At 44.7% G+C, this 14,624-nt stretch overlaps 1 protein-coding gene across 3 annotated transcripts in view; it reads left to right on the forward strand.

Moving 5' to 3' along the window:
- LOC112253978 (activin receptor type-2A) overlaps positions 1–14,624 on the forward strand; it is a 35,477-nt gene that overhangs the window by 9,541 nt on the left and 11,312 nt on the right. For 2 of the 3 annotated variants that reach the window (XM_024426145.2, XM_024426147.2), the window contains exons 2-4: positions 12,783–12,990; positions 13,535–13,656; positions 14,460–14,614. In XM_024426145.2, coding sequence (XP_024281913.1) covers positions 12,783–12,990; positions 13,535–13,656; positions 14,460–14,614 — 485 coding nt within the window. The remainder of the gene's footprint in view (positions 1–12,782; positions 12,991–13,534; positions 13,657–14,459; positions 14,615–14,624) is intronic. The other variant, XM_024426146.2, reaches the window with a different exon arrangement.

The following is a 14,624-nucleotide window of genomic DNA, read 5'->3' on the forward strand; positions in this document are numbered from 1 at the left end:
TGAAACTTCAGTTGAGTTGTCATTTTGCAGTTTATCAAGACGTTTTGCAGGAGAATGTAAGGCAATCTATCCTCTAATTGAAGCTCAACAGAAGTTGGATGATGCAACAGGACAGCGACCCAAAACACAGAAGAAAATACGCCTTCTGAATTGAGATGCTGTGGCATGACCTCAAGAGAGCAGTTCACACCAGGCATCCCAAGAATATTGCTCAACTGAAACAGTCTTGTAAAGAGGAATGGTCCAAAATTCCTCCTGACCGTTATGCAGATCTGATCCTCAACTACAGAAAACGTTTGCTTGAGGTTATTGCTGCCAAAGGAGGTTCAACCAGTTAAGTCCAAGGGTTCATATAATTGTATAATTGTTGTGTTCAATAAAGATATGAAAACGTATAGTTGTTTGTTATTAATTTAAGCAGACTGTTTGTGACCTAGATGAAGATCAGATCACATTTTTATGACTAATTTATGTAGAAATCCAGATATTTACAAAGGGTTCCCATACTTTTTCTTGCCACTGTATGTAATGTACACAAAGGTATGATGTGTATGGTAAGACATGTGCATAATTAGGCTGAGGTTACCGTTAGTAAACCATGCGTTTCACTTTCAGCCCACTGCAATTTTCTCAGCGCGCAGGACTCGGGAGGCCTAAAGTAAAAAGGGCTTAGTCCTAAGTGTAATTAATGTGTCCTGCAGATGTTGCCTTATGCTTCACAGGATTGCAGTAGTCTAGACAGACTGGCTGCTCAGCGTACGGGCCTTGCTTAGATCCAGGCTGATTAAAACGGGTTGTTCTACATTTTATCATGTTCTTGTTTCAAGTCTCTCAAGACTCTTTCTTTCCCCCTGCTCTTTTTTGCTCCCGATAAGCTTTTTCATGCCTTGCTGTTATCAGTTTTTTTTCTTCTTCTCCCTCCCACTGACTCAGCCCCCAAAGCACAAAGGGAAGTCTGTTTTTAGGTAGATGGGTTATGTGTCTGCTGCTTGTTGAACGGACGGGTTGATTTGCTTCCAGTAGGCTAATGCACACTAAGTGGTTAGAGGGGGACCAATTACTAATAATCATGGCCTATTTAAATACCTATTTGAAAATGTAGGCTTTTCCTGTAGAACGTGAGCACTGTGCAGGGAGGTATTTTCGAGCCCTGTGGATGAAAGAAGTGACAAGAGTACAATAGAGCTGCTGGGGAAGACCTTTTTATCAACTAGGCCCGAAATGGTCCTCTCGGCTAAATAGTCGTAGCTATAGGTGGTTGTGAGCAGTCATTTTGCTTTTACGTGGTTGAATTGCTCTGAAGATAAGCATGGAATTTTACCCTTTCCCTTCTGGTCATAAATGATTCTTACCACAATTTTCCTCAAGATAATTCCAGACAATTTAGCTAGCTGGGGTTAGTGCCCTTACCCCAACCCCCTGCCCCTACACCCTACACTGCTGAGGATAATTAGCTGTTTAAAATGGTATTTCCTTCCTGTAGAATAAACTGAGAATGTACACTATGCACAGAGCTGGCTGTAGCCTATTAGGCTGGCGCAGGGCTCTGGAATATTGGTGCCTGTACAGTAGACTAGTTCATTGGGTGCCCTGAATGCTGTAGCCTTGGCCGTAAGCAAAGCAACTGGCCATCAGCAGTATAATTGAAGTGGAGACTGATAGGCTGTCGGACATTCCAGCAAGGATTAAGGGGATTGGATGCTGTTGCTGAGTTTGCTGGTTTTACCGGCCGGTATGGAAAGACTGCAGGCTTTGTGACCAGGTCTGGCTAGCGACTAACCGGTTCAGTGTGCTTTGTTTGAAGTCCGTATCAACTTATCATGAATAGAGAAATGATTTATATTGAATAACCAATAAGGATACATGAGCCATTTCCAAGTATTGTTAGTTGCTTCTTAACAGTCACTAGAGATGCTGCTCGACATTTTGGCCATAAGTGGCTGATTCCAAGGGTCCAGCGTCCCTCACCCTGTCACTGTAAAGTGATTATACCAGGCAGGCAGAGTGGAGAGCAATATTCCTCCCGATGGGCTACAGTGGCACTTCTACTGTATATTATGTAACTGTAACCCAATCCCTGGAAACCAGCCGCATAGGGGCCGCGTGTGCGTGCGTGCGTGCGTGTGTGTGTGTGCGTGTGTGCGTGTGTGTGTGTGTGTGTGTGTGTGTGTGTGTGTTGCAGCAGCAGGGTGCACAACCACACGATTCCGCCTGCAGTGAGTCTCCTGTCTCTCCAGTCATTGCATAATGCAAGCTGGCTGATAGTCAGCAGCAACCCTACACTGCAGCAGTTGCAGCTGTGTAGCTAGGCACTCCTGTCCCTCAGCCACATCACAGAGAGAGAAACCAGGCCCAGTGTTTTTCCATAGCTCCTCCTATGTCGTTGATCATGGCAGAACACGGGCACGTGTCATTCAGTGGGTGCAATGTCCAGGATATAGTAGGGATATCCGTCGTCTCAATCGCCAGACTCCGGGTCCTCCGCAGCGGCTGTGGTGAGAGACGGGTTCTGTTCTATGCGTTACAGATCTTACTGAAGGTTTTTCTTAATCAAATAACGCTGCATCGACATACTCAAGCTGGTTGTAATTGTGTCGAACAGTTATTGGGTTGAAGGAGTCAACTGAGTGTAACTGAGTAGTAACAGCTCCCCGGTTGTCAGTCGAGCTGTTTAGGGGACCCCTCTTACGCCCCTTATCCTTTTCCTGCCCGTTGTTGTTGGTGGTATTGTAATACGACGCCCCGGTACTCTCGACATCGCCGAGAAGAGAAAGAAAAGAAAAACAATTTCTTCAGGCGTCTGCTACTCCGCTTCCTGACACTGCTTTATTTATCTAAACTGGACCCTAGAATGCCTGACGTAAAGGGTTTTCCCTAACGTCACGTGAAAGCATGATGGCCCTGGGAAAAGAAACATCAGGCTATATATAAACTGTGTCAGTACAATTAGTGCTGACTCTGTAGGATCTCAGCTCTGCAGAAGTAAGCAGTGTTTCAACCATGCAGCTCTAATGGGGCCCGGGTCACTCGTAGGGCACTATATAGGGGAAAGGGTGCTAATTGCGATGCTTTCTGCGTATCAGCTACGAGCCTCAGCAGCTGCTGTGACACCAAACCAGACAAAACAGCTGGCTGTAATTGGCCCAATTTTTCAGTTTGACAGACTGCAACAAGTCACTCGTCCAGCTAGAACGTTGTAGTGGTAAACGCTGCTCCTGGTCAACTGCAGAGAACCTGGGTTGTAAATTCAGTCGGAACAAAACGCTAAAACAAGATCCAAAGTAACTGAGTGAAACGGGGAGGTAGTACCTGAACTTGTCCAATAAGTATTTCTCAACCCATGCCCACTACTCTCCCCACCAAGCCAGTGCTAAGTGTCGTGAGACCTCTGCACTCTTGCCTTTGGCTAGCTCCAGTGCTTTTGGAGGTAAAATCATTACCGTTTAACTTCTTTCCATTCCTGTACACTGGCAACATTGCCTGAGGGGAGGTTACCTGAAGGCTTGGTAAGCTGAACATGAAATTAATTCAGGACTGATCTACACTCCAGCTACTGAGAAACACTAGTGACGCTTGCAGAAACTGGCTAGCCTGAGAGCCTACCTGTGGAATCGAATACTTTTTTTTCTTTTTCAAAAGAACCATATTTCCGACCTCAACACCTGTCTTTTAAGGACAGTCACCCCTGCCAGTCCCTCATAGAGTGGTACGTGCTAGATACCAAGTCCCCGAGTTGAGGCTCTTAACTTCTCTCATCTCTTAGTTCCATCTACGTTATGGCTTCTCAGTCAGTTACTTCTAAATCAGAAAGGAAAGGTAAAGGCAGCAGCCAACACTCTGTTAAAACCCTTCTTCAGGTTCTCCCGAGTGGCGCAGCGGTCTAAGGCACTGCATCGCTAGTGCTTGAGGCATCACTACAGACCCGGGTTCGATCCCAGGCTGTGTCGCAGCCGGCCGCAACTGGGAGACCCATGAGGCGGCGCACAATTGGGCCCTGCGTCGCCCGGGTTAGGGAGAGTTTGGAGCATGCACGCTGACTTTGGTTGCCAGTTGTACGGTGATTCCTCTGACACGTTGGTGCTGCTGGCATCCGGCTTAAGCGAGCAGTGTGTCAAGAGGCAGTGCGGTTTGGCAGGGCTGTGTTTCGGGGGGACGCACGGCTCTGGACCTTCGCCTCTCCCGAGTCCGTACGGGAGTTGCAGCAATGGGACAAGACTGTAACTACCAATTTGATGTCATGAAAAAGGAGTAAAAATACATTCTTCACTCCAGTTTATCCTGGAGTGACCCCTGAAATCAGTCCACTGTAAAGGCTGGTGTAATGTTGTACTCTGGGAGCGACTGAATTAAAGACTCACTCTGGCGATTTCTCAAATGAATTCCCTTTCACTCCTTCTTAGCGCTGGGCATCATCACGAGAACAGGGATTGTTTTTTTTTCTAAGGGTAAAGACGCACCCAGCTTGAAGCAATTCTGTGTGGAGTTTATTTGCGTTCTGTAGGCCAATCTCTCACAAAATCAACAAGCGAATCGTCAATAATCATTATTCGCTAGGATATTTGCTCTGTGTCTTTGTGCCGATTTTAATATTCTTGCAAGATTCCAACAGCCAACACATAACCTACGGTCTCTGAACAAACGCATCCCAGCTAATTATTTTAATCTCTGCTTACGGCAGTTAGTAAATTATTTATTTAATTTAGTCAACGACATGAGCAATTCCACCCTGTGCTATGACTATGCCAAGTGTTTAATGAATAGTTTGGTTTACACACACACACACGCAGCAGTACAGGAGGTCCCCCATGCAGGGCCGGTTCCTGACGTAAGAAACACAAGTGACATTTCTGGGAGGTTAAGGATAATAGAATAGACAAAGTGCAATTTCGAAATGTGGTTGTGTATCAGCAGTTTTTCTCTTACGTCACTCAATTAGCCATGTCGACTAACAATTTTTAGATTGGTAGTTAGTCTGGCCAGCTATCCAAACTTGTATTAATCATGGTCGAATACCAACCGGGCACCTGCCCAGGGGCTATGATCTCTAGGGGGGCCACATTGACTAACAAAATCATTCTCATTCAGATATTATAAAATTACAAAATGTGTAGAATTGCCTCAAATCTTCAGATGCTGCTCTCTCTCACGCACTCTCTCTCTCCTCTCATTATCGCTCTCTCGCCCATCCATCCATGCTGCCTGTCTGTCTCTCAGACCCGTCCCAGAGCCACTGGACTGAGCGGAGCCCTTTAACTCTGAAATGCTCCGGGCCTCAAGCTCATATGATTACCTTCGCAGTCCCAGCATCGCCTTTTGGCTTCTGGACAGGCAGCAAGTCAGGCAGGCTGGGTGTCGGGGAGCCTTTGGTGAGGCTGCCAAGTCCAGACTCACTCCCTGTACTGCAGTCCACCAGCCTGCCAGTCAGTCAGTGTGCTTGTACATAGACAGGGCCATTGCCTTTTATCTAAACCACGACCATTGGATTGCGTTTAGGTTGAGTGGGGAATGAGAGGTCGTCTGGTGGGCAATGTTCACTTTGCATCTGCTTGTCCTGAAGGTAGTCAATGAATGTTCTCTCAACCTCTGTTGATGTTTATACTGTGGGCATGTTTCAGTACATCTGAGGACAAAGATGTTTTCCAAGCTAGAAATGGAGGGCACTCAGGGCAGAGTGATAGTTAGGCTACACTCTGAGCAGGAGGCAAATCAGAGTTAGCATTGTTGTGAGCAGCGCTGGTCTCTCTCCGTGTACAGTAGTAGTACCACCACCATGTCTTCTGTAGCGCAAAGACTTCTGTATATTGACATTTCCTCCGACATTGTGTTATCTTAACACTTCAACGACAGCTCCTTCTAACAAGGGATCATGAGTTGACAGAGGTTTGCGGGTTAGCTCATTGTAAACCTGTGGTGAGGGATGTTTTTGTTAAGTCTGAATGCCTGGCCCTCGAGTGTTGTTTTGGCTAACCACAAAAAAACAGCTCCGATTATGATGAGGCTTGAAACCATATGGTTCCTCCAGGCTAGTTTCGCAAAGTGTTGTGACTATTCTGTTACATGCTTTGTGGATTACATTAATTCCGGCGGATGACTTTTGTTAAACAGAAGGATGAACTACTTTCATTGAAAACATGTCACACGTATCTGTTCTGTTCAACAGAGGCTTGTGGTTAGGAATGGTTTGGTTTTAAACAGTGAGCCTGGACTGTAGTCATTCTTGAGTTCTTCCTCTGAACTTCAATCTCTGGATATTAGGTTTATAAACTGTTTGGTTTATTTTCAGGCTGTTTGTTTTATTGTGGCCTGTTTATTCTGTTGAATGTTTATTCATACCCACTCCTGCCCGGAAATCCTCATTGCAGTGTTTCGTAAGGAAAAGGCATGACGCCATAAACATCCACCCATCATTTGTTTCATCTTGAGTTGAACCTGAATCCCACAAATCACTTCAACAAATGACTAATTGAGTCATTCTGAAATTCTTTGAGATGTTTCCGAGAAGTTTCTCACTCCCACCCATATATTATCTCTCTGCAGACACATAAATCGTCCTTTTTCAACACTTTTCACGTTGTTCTAGCAAAGCGTTGTTCTGTACCGTGAAGCTTAAAATGTGTCACAAATGCCCCCCTATTCCCTACATAGCGCACTACTTTTGACCAGAGGCCCTGGTTCGAAAATAGCGCGCTATGTAGGGAATAGGGTGCCATTTGGGACGCAGTGCTGCTGTGTGCTGTTTGTGTGGGAGGGAATGTGTTCTTAAGGCATATGTGCCCCTTTGTGTGGGCTATGCAATGCACTCACCCTGATTGGTATCTGAAGGAGCTGTAACTAGCGATCGAGTCGGGAGATTGATTGAGCATTTCTGTCAGAAGTATTTTGCTTCCATTCTGTTCAGTAGTCTAGTGTTCCAACTGAGCCTACGGGATGCATGGACATTGTGTGCAATATTGCTTAGTTTGTGCTGTAGAGCTCCATTGGCTAATTTATGTAGAGGGTATTTTCCATCTAAAAAAAAGGACCCATGAGCACGATAGAGCATGTCCAATTGGGTGTCAAATGAAAGCTAGTCTATATTTGAGAAGTTGAGGCATTTTGTTGATCTTTTTCAAGCGTTTTCGATCCTAAAAATGAGGAGTAAGATAAGGCTTTGATTTCTGGTCAAACGAATGGAATGGGAGGCATAGACGACATCAGTGGTGTAAAGTACTTGAGTTAAAATACTTATGTACTACTTAAGTAGTTTTTTGGGGTATCTGTACTTTACTTTACTTATTTTTTGACAACTTTTACTACATTCCTGAAGAAAATTGTGTACTTTTTACTCCATACATTTTCCCTGACACCCAAAAGTACTCGTTACATTTTGAACGCTTAGCAGAACAGGGAAATGGTCTAATTCACACACTTATCAAGAGAACATCCCTGGTCATCTCTACTGTCTCTGATCTAGCAGACTCACCAAACTCAAGCTTTGTTTGTGTTGATGTCTGACTATAACCCTGGCTATCCATACATTTTTTTTTTAAACTAGAAAATGATGCAGGGGTTCAAACTGCAGAACCTTGTTCCTACATTTGAATATAAAAATGTATTTTTTTAAACAAACTATGCTACATTTTATCTCTGGGACCCTCAGGATGACAAATCAGAGCAAGATTACTGAATGTAAGTACATTATTTACCTTCAGGGGTGTGTGTATCGAATCAGTTGCCGTGATGAGTTTTGTTTTTGTACATTCTCTTCAAACAATAGCATGCTATTATTTCCCCTGTAATAGCTATTGTAAATTGGACACTGCAGTTAGATTAACAAGAATATAAGATTTCTGCCCATATAAGACATGTCCATGTCCCAGAAAGTTGGCTGTTGTTTACAACGTCATTCTAGTCACAATAGCGCATGTTAGCAACAACTGTCCCTGTTTAGAGACACCGATCCCGTAGAAGGCAGTGCAGTCGTAAATTAGATTTTCTTGTGTTTTATATATATTTCCACACTGAGGTTGGAATAATATTATGACATTTTATAAAAATTCCTTTTAGTGTAAGAGCGTTTAAAAAGACTGCTAAAATTTCAGCCAGTTTTGGTGAGATGGAGTTTTGGCCTTCCATGGTGACATCACCATGTGTTTATTAGGCCAATAAGAAAGAGTTAAAAACCTCTCTGCCAAGAACAGCACATCCCCCCCCCACCCCTCTCCACTCAAACCACTCCTACAGTCCTAGCAAAATTCTTGCTTGAGAAATTGCTCTTAGCTATTTTTTTATTACCATTTTACTTGTAAACAATCACAGTAAGGTGCCTTCAGAAAGTATTCATACCCCTTGATTTATTCCACATTTTGTTGTTACATCCTGAATTCAAAATGGATGAAATGTACTTTTTTTCTCACCCATCTACACACAATACCCCATAATGACAAATGGAAAACATGTTTTTAGAAATGTTTGCAAATCTATTAAATTAAATATAGAAATATATAATTTACATACGAATTGACACCCCTGAGTCAATACATGCTAGGATCACCTTTGGCAGCGATTACAGCCGAGTCTTTCTGGGTAAGTCCCTAAGAGCTTTGCACACCTGGATTTTACTATATATTTGTACATTATTATTTTTAAACTTCAAGCTCTGTCAAGTTGGTTGTTGGTCATTGCTAGACAGCCCTTTTCAAGTCTTGCCAGAGATTTTAAAGCTATTTATGTCAAAACTGTAACTAGGCCACTCAGGAACATTCAATGTCTTCTTGGTAAGCAACTCCAGTGTATATTTGCCCTTGTGTTTTAGGTTATTGTCTTGCTGAAAGGTGAATTTGTGTCCCAGTGTCAGTTGGAATGCTCTATTCCATTGTTATTTTTATCCCAAACAAACTCCCTAGTCCTTGACGATGATAAGCATACCCATAACATGATGCAGCTACCACCATGCTTGAAAATACTGTATGAAGAGTGGTACTCAGTGATGTGTTGTGTTGGATTTGCCCCTAACATAATGATTTCTATTAAGGACATAAAGTTAATTCCTTTGCCACATTTTTTGCAGTTTTACCTTAGTGCCTTATTGAAAACACGATGCATGTTTTGGAATATTTTCATTCTGTACAGGCTTCCTTCTTTTCACTCTGTCATTTAGGTTAGTATTGTGGAGTAACTATAATGTTGTGGATCCATCCTCAGTTTTCTTTACAGCCATTAAACTCTTTAACTGTTTTAAAGTCACCGTTTACCTGATGGTGAAATCCCTGAGCGGTTTCCTTCCTCTCCAGCAACTGCGTTAGGAAGGAAGCCTGTATTTTTCTAGTGACTGGGTGATACACCATCCAAAGTGTAATAACTTCACCATGATCAAAGGGATATTCAGTGTATTTTATACTCATCTACCGATTGGTGCCCTCCTTTGTGAGGCCTCCCTGGTCTTTGTAGTTGAATCTGTGTTTGATATTCACTGCTTGACTGAGGAACCTTAGTCAAGGTTCCTCTACTGCTACTGTTCTCCCTTCCACTGGCATACTGTTATGTTCAGCTCATAACTTTTAACATAACTTTTTTCTTCTGTTGTCTGGTGGTCAACGCAAGACTGTGAAAACCGTCAGGACAACCTCCCACTCTCTCTCTTTCTGCCTCTCTCGTAATTCCGTTACCAGATGTAAATCCACCTGCTACTGTTCTCCCTTCCACTGGCATACTGTTATGTTCAGCTCATAACTGTTTTTTTTCTTCTTCTGTTGCCTGGTGGCCAACGCAAGACTGTGAAAACCATCTGGACAACCTCCCCACTCTCCCTCTCTCTCTCTTTCTGCCTCTCTCGTAATTCCGTTACCAGATGCAAATCCACTTACTACCTACCGTAGGTCAATAACCAAAATAAACTGGTGTCATGTCATAGCTGACACCACATTCTGTCTGCAGACATTTTGCAATCTTAATTCGGAGCTGATTTTTAAGAGTTTTTGGAAAACGTGCATAAATAGAGGGAGATTCTACCATAATTCTCATTTTTTGATTAGCATACATTTCAAGTGAGAACTCCTGAGTCAAAAGCGTCATTTCGTTACCATGGAATTGCCCAAAGGCTTCCATAAAACAGCATATTCTTGTATACAGGAAGAGAGAACCACCTGCACCTGATTCCCAGCAATGCCTTTCATCTCTGTGAGGAGAGAGTTTGGCCTCCCACCCACACACAGCAGTCCTGGCAGGCTGTGAGTGAGGCAGTGACGTGGTGTTGTTGAGCCCAGGTCTGCCAAGCCGAGCCAGGGTATGAGAGACCAGAGAGGCAGGCTGCCAGGGGATACAAACGGCCCTACAGTGGCCTACAGCCTGGGCACAGAGCGGCACAGCCCACTGCCAGAGCTGTTCTTAGCTCCTGAGTGAGAGAACCAACCAGAGAAAGCTGAAGCGGCAGGAGGACCAGGGTCGGGAGTCTGGTTCCCGAACATGGGTCTTCTCAGGGTTGTGAGGCGGGAATTAGAGGATTCCCACTGGAAGAATGGTAGCTTAGAGCAGGAGGACAGAGCATTGAGAGCAGTACTCCTTCTCTTACCGTCTGGAACAATTTTGTTTCACCTGTTTAATAGGTGGAAACTGAGGTCTGTTTGTATGGAATCATCTTGTTTTGACCACTTATATATCGAATCAACAAATCCCCCATGCATCAGAGGCAAAGCTCCTCCCTTAATGATTATTGCTGGACTTTGCCCCCCCTGTGTGTGCAGTAACTGCGTGAGGCAAGTGCAAAGCACACCAAAGGTGAGGATTGGATTTAAATAGCTCCTTCCCACAAATCGAGGTACCCAAAGCGCTTTTACATAGAAAGGGGAAAACTCACCTTAACCACCGCCATTTTGGTAGAATGTGCCCTCAGCCTGGATGCTGTTTACGTAGGCGTTTAAAACGACCTACCACTGCAGCACGACTCTGGCCCAAAGCACTTGACTTCTGTAGCCCGTTTTATTTCAGCCTGCCTGATTCAGTCAGTGCCCTGCTGAAAAATACATGACGTAGCTAAAGTTAGACCCCGACCTCAGTTACATGGAAGCTGCTGTGCACATCAATAGCCTAGCTGTTCTATTTCAAAATGCACGTGTTGTTTTCCTGTGTGCGCACGGCATCGGTCTGTGTCTTTTAAGGACACCCAGGCTATAACCAGAGTGCCACATTTAGCCTCCCGTCAGTTAATCAATCAGTCAGATAGTAAAAGCAGCCCTGTTTGACATCTGTACACTACTGTCCAGTGAACTGAACACATGACATGAATGAACACTCGTTGAGGCCATCGCTGCCCTGTTATGAGCTCGGTTAGCCTATGTTTGTACGGTGCATTCGTTAAGTATCCAGACACATTGTCTTATTCCACATTTTGTTACATGACAGCCTTATTCTAACTTTTATTAAATTGTTTTTCCCCCCTTCATCAATCTACAGACAAAACACCATAGTTACAAAGCAAAAACAGTTTTTTAGAGTAAAAAAAAACCCTGAAATACTATTTTGTTGAAGCACCTTTTGACAGTGATTACAGCCTTGAATCTTCTTGGATATGACCCTACAAGCTTGGCACACCTGTATTTTGGGGAGTTTCTCCCATTCTCTGTCAGGTTGGCTGGGGAGCGTCGCTGCACAGCTATATTCAGGTCTCGCCAGAGATGTTCAATCAGGTGCAAGTCCGAGCTCTGGATGGGCCACTCAAGGACATTCAGAGACTTGTCCTGAAGCCGTTGTCCAGAGAATCTTGTTTCTCATGGTCTGAGAGTCCTTTAGGTACCTTTTTGGTAAACTCCAAGCAGGCTGTCATGTGACTTTTACTGAGGAGTGGCTTCGGTCTGGCCACTCTACCTTAAAGGCCTGATTGTTGGAGTGCTGCAGAGATGGTTGTCCGTCTGGAAGGTTCTCCCATCTCCACAGAGGAGCTCTGGAGCTCTGTCAGAGTGACCATCGAGTTCTTGGTCACCTCCCTGACCAAGGCTCTTCTCCCCCAATTGCTCAGTTTGGCAGGGCGGCCAGCTCTAGGAAGAGTCTTGGTGGTTCCAAACTTCCATTTAAGAATGATGGAAGACACTGTGTTCTTGGGGACCTTCAATGCTGCAGAACTTTTTGGGTACCCTTCCCCAGATCTGTGCCTCGACACAATCCTTTCTTGGAGCTCTACGGACAATTCCTTTGACCTCATGGCTTGGTTTCTTTCTCTGTCAACTGTGGGACTATGCAGCTGTGGGACCTTATAGTGTGTGCATTTCCAAATCATGTCCAATCAATTGAATATACCACAGGTGGACTCCAATCAAGTTGTAGAAACATCTCAATGATTGTCAATGGAAACAGGATACACCTGAGCTCAATTTCGAGACTCATAGCAAAAGGTCTGAATACTTATTTAAATAAGGTATTTTTGTATTTAAAAAAAAAAGTGCTAACAATTCTAAAAAAAAACATTTTTTGCTTTGTCATTATGGTGTATTGTGTGTAGATTAACATTTTTGATTTGATCAATTTTAGAATAAGGCTGTAATGTATGTAGAATACAGGCTGTAACTTATGTGGAATAAGGCTGTAACGTATGTGGAATAAGGCTGTAACGTATGTGGAATAAGGCTGTAACGTATGTGGAATACAGGCTGTAACGTATGTGGAATACAGGCTGTAACGTATGTGGAATACAGGCTGTAACGTATGTGGAATACAGGCTGTAACGTATGTGGAATACAGGCTGTAACGTATGTGGAATACAGGCTGTGAATGACTTGTTCTGCTGGTGTATCTCTTGCTATGTCCCGTAGGTGCAATCCTGGGTCGCTCGGAGACACAGGAGTGCGTTTACTACAACTCCAGCTGGGAGAAGGAGCGAACCAACCGCAGTGGCATCGAGCCTTGCTACGGAGACAAGGACAAGAGGCTCCACTGCTTCGCCACCTGGAAAAACATCTCGGGAACCATCGAGATCGTCAAGCAGGGCTGCTGGCTGGACGATGTCAACTGCTATGACAGGTTAGGTCGTGTCTTATTCTGAGGCAAGACGGTAGACGTAGGGCTTAGTGGTCCTCTGTAGCTCAGTTAGTAGAGCATGGCGCTTGTAATGCCAGGATAGTGGGTTTGATTCCCGGGACCTGCGACATATGAAAATGTAAGCACGAAAAAAGTGTTTGCTAAATGGCATATATTCTTATTAGACTTAGGGCTAGTGGTTAAGTTTAAGGGTTGTTGGTCTGAAGCACTGTACTTCAGTCCTTTCTTGCAGATGGTGACCAACACTTATTAGTTTAGGTCATACTGTCCTTTGTATGACGGCCTCCGGAGGCTCCGCGCCATCCATACGGCGCCTCCGACCACATTTTCGGATCAAGCATAAATGGGCTTTTAGAGTGGTTGTCTGTCCCTTCCTGTAAAGATGTAGTTCGTCCTCCCCCAGAGAGAGAAAGAGGGGGATCGGTTCAGTGGAGGGCTGTCAGCGCTCATCTCTCTACCTATGTGACTGAGGTGTTCGTTTCTTTCTTCTTCTGTCTTTCTCTCTCTCTCTCTCTCTCTGCTGCAGTAGCGAATGTGTGGAGACGAAAGAGAGTCCGGACGTCTTCTTTTGCTGCTGCGAAGGCAACATGTGCAACGACAAGTTCCTCTACAGCCCCGACGCGCAGGCTGTCCAAAGTAAGTCGTCATGTAAGTTCACACACAGGAAGCTGATGTAATGTCGCATCCTCCTCCTGTCAGTTTTCCAGCCGAACACAGACGATCAGTCAGTAAGAATAACCCAATAATAACCCAAGAGGCACTGAGGCATATTCCCTCACAAACACTAGAGACACAAGGTCTTCTACTTTACCAGGGCCTGTAGGTCTACTGCTTTAATTTGAAACTCTGTGTCCAGGCTGGCCACTGTCCTCTCTATGGGGGCCAGTAGGGACCTGTCTGGGCCCAGTCAGAGTATTGCAACTAGTGGGGTCCGTCGGGGCCACCAAGCCCAGCCCCAGACAACCTCAGTGTCACAGGAAGGGAAACCGCAGCAATAAAGCAATCCAGCCGTGTCTGTGATGGCAGAGAACTGTGATGGCAGAGAACTGTGATGGCATAGCAGTGGCTGATCACATCAAATACTACGTCTTTGTGATATGACAAGGTGGCGCACTGCACAGTAAGGCTTAGCTATTTGTTTTTTGGGTCACTTGGTTGTTTCAGGGGTTATTTTTGGCTGCTGGCTTACGTTCTCATGAACTGCATGTAACTGTTAATCTCCCTATTTAGAGGATTTTGTTGAAGCGACCCAGATGTGTTGAGCTTTGTTGGGAACTATTTTTAGAGTGTTTCACTACTAGTCTTCTGATACCATTGTGTATGGTGTGATGACAATAGGGGGGAGGGGAACTATGCACGTTTGCATTCCTGTATAAAGGTGTATTCTCTCTCCATCTCCCCCCCCCTCCTCCCCCATTACCGCCTTCTCCCCCCCGGTTCCCCGTCCACAGCGACCTCCAACCCATTTAACCAGAAGCCTCAGCTGTTCAACACTCTGCTGTACTCTCTGGTGCCCATTATGGGCATCGCCGCCATCGTCCTCTTCTCCTTCTGGATGTACCGTCATCACAAGCTGGCATACCCGCCCGTCCTGGTGCCGACACAGGTAAGACTGA

This window comes from Oncorhynchus tshawytscha, linkage group LG07, assembly GCF_018296145.1.
Source record: "Oncorhynchus tshawytscha isolate Ot180627B linkage group LG07, Otsh_v2.0, whole genome shotgun sequence".
NCBI lineage: Eukaryota > Metazoa > Chordata > Actinopteri > Salmoniformes > Salmonidae > Oncorhynchus > Oncorhynchus tshawytscha.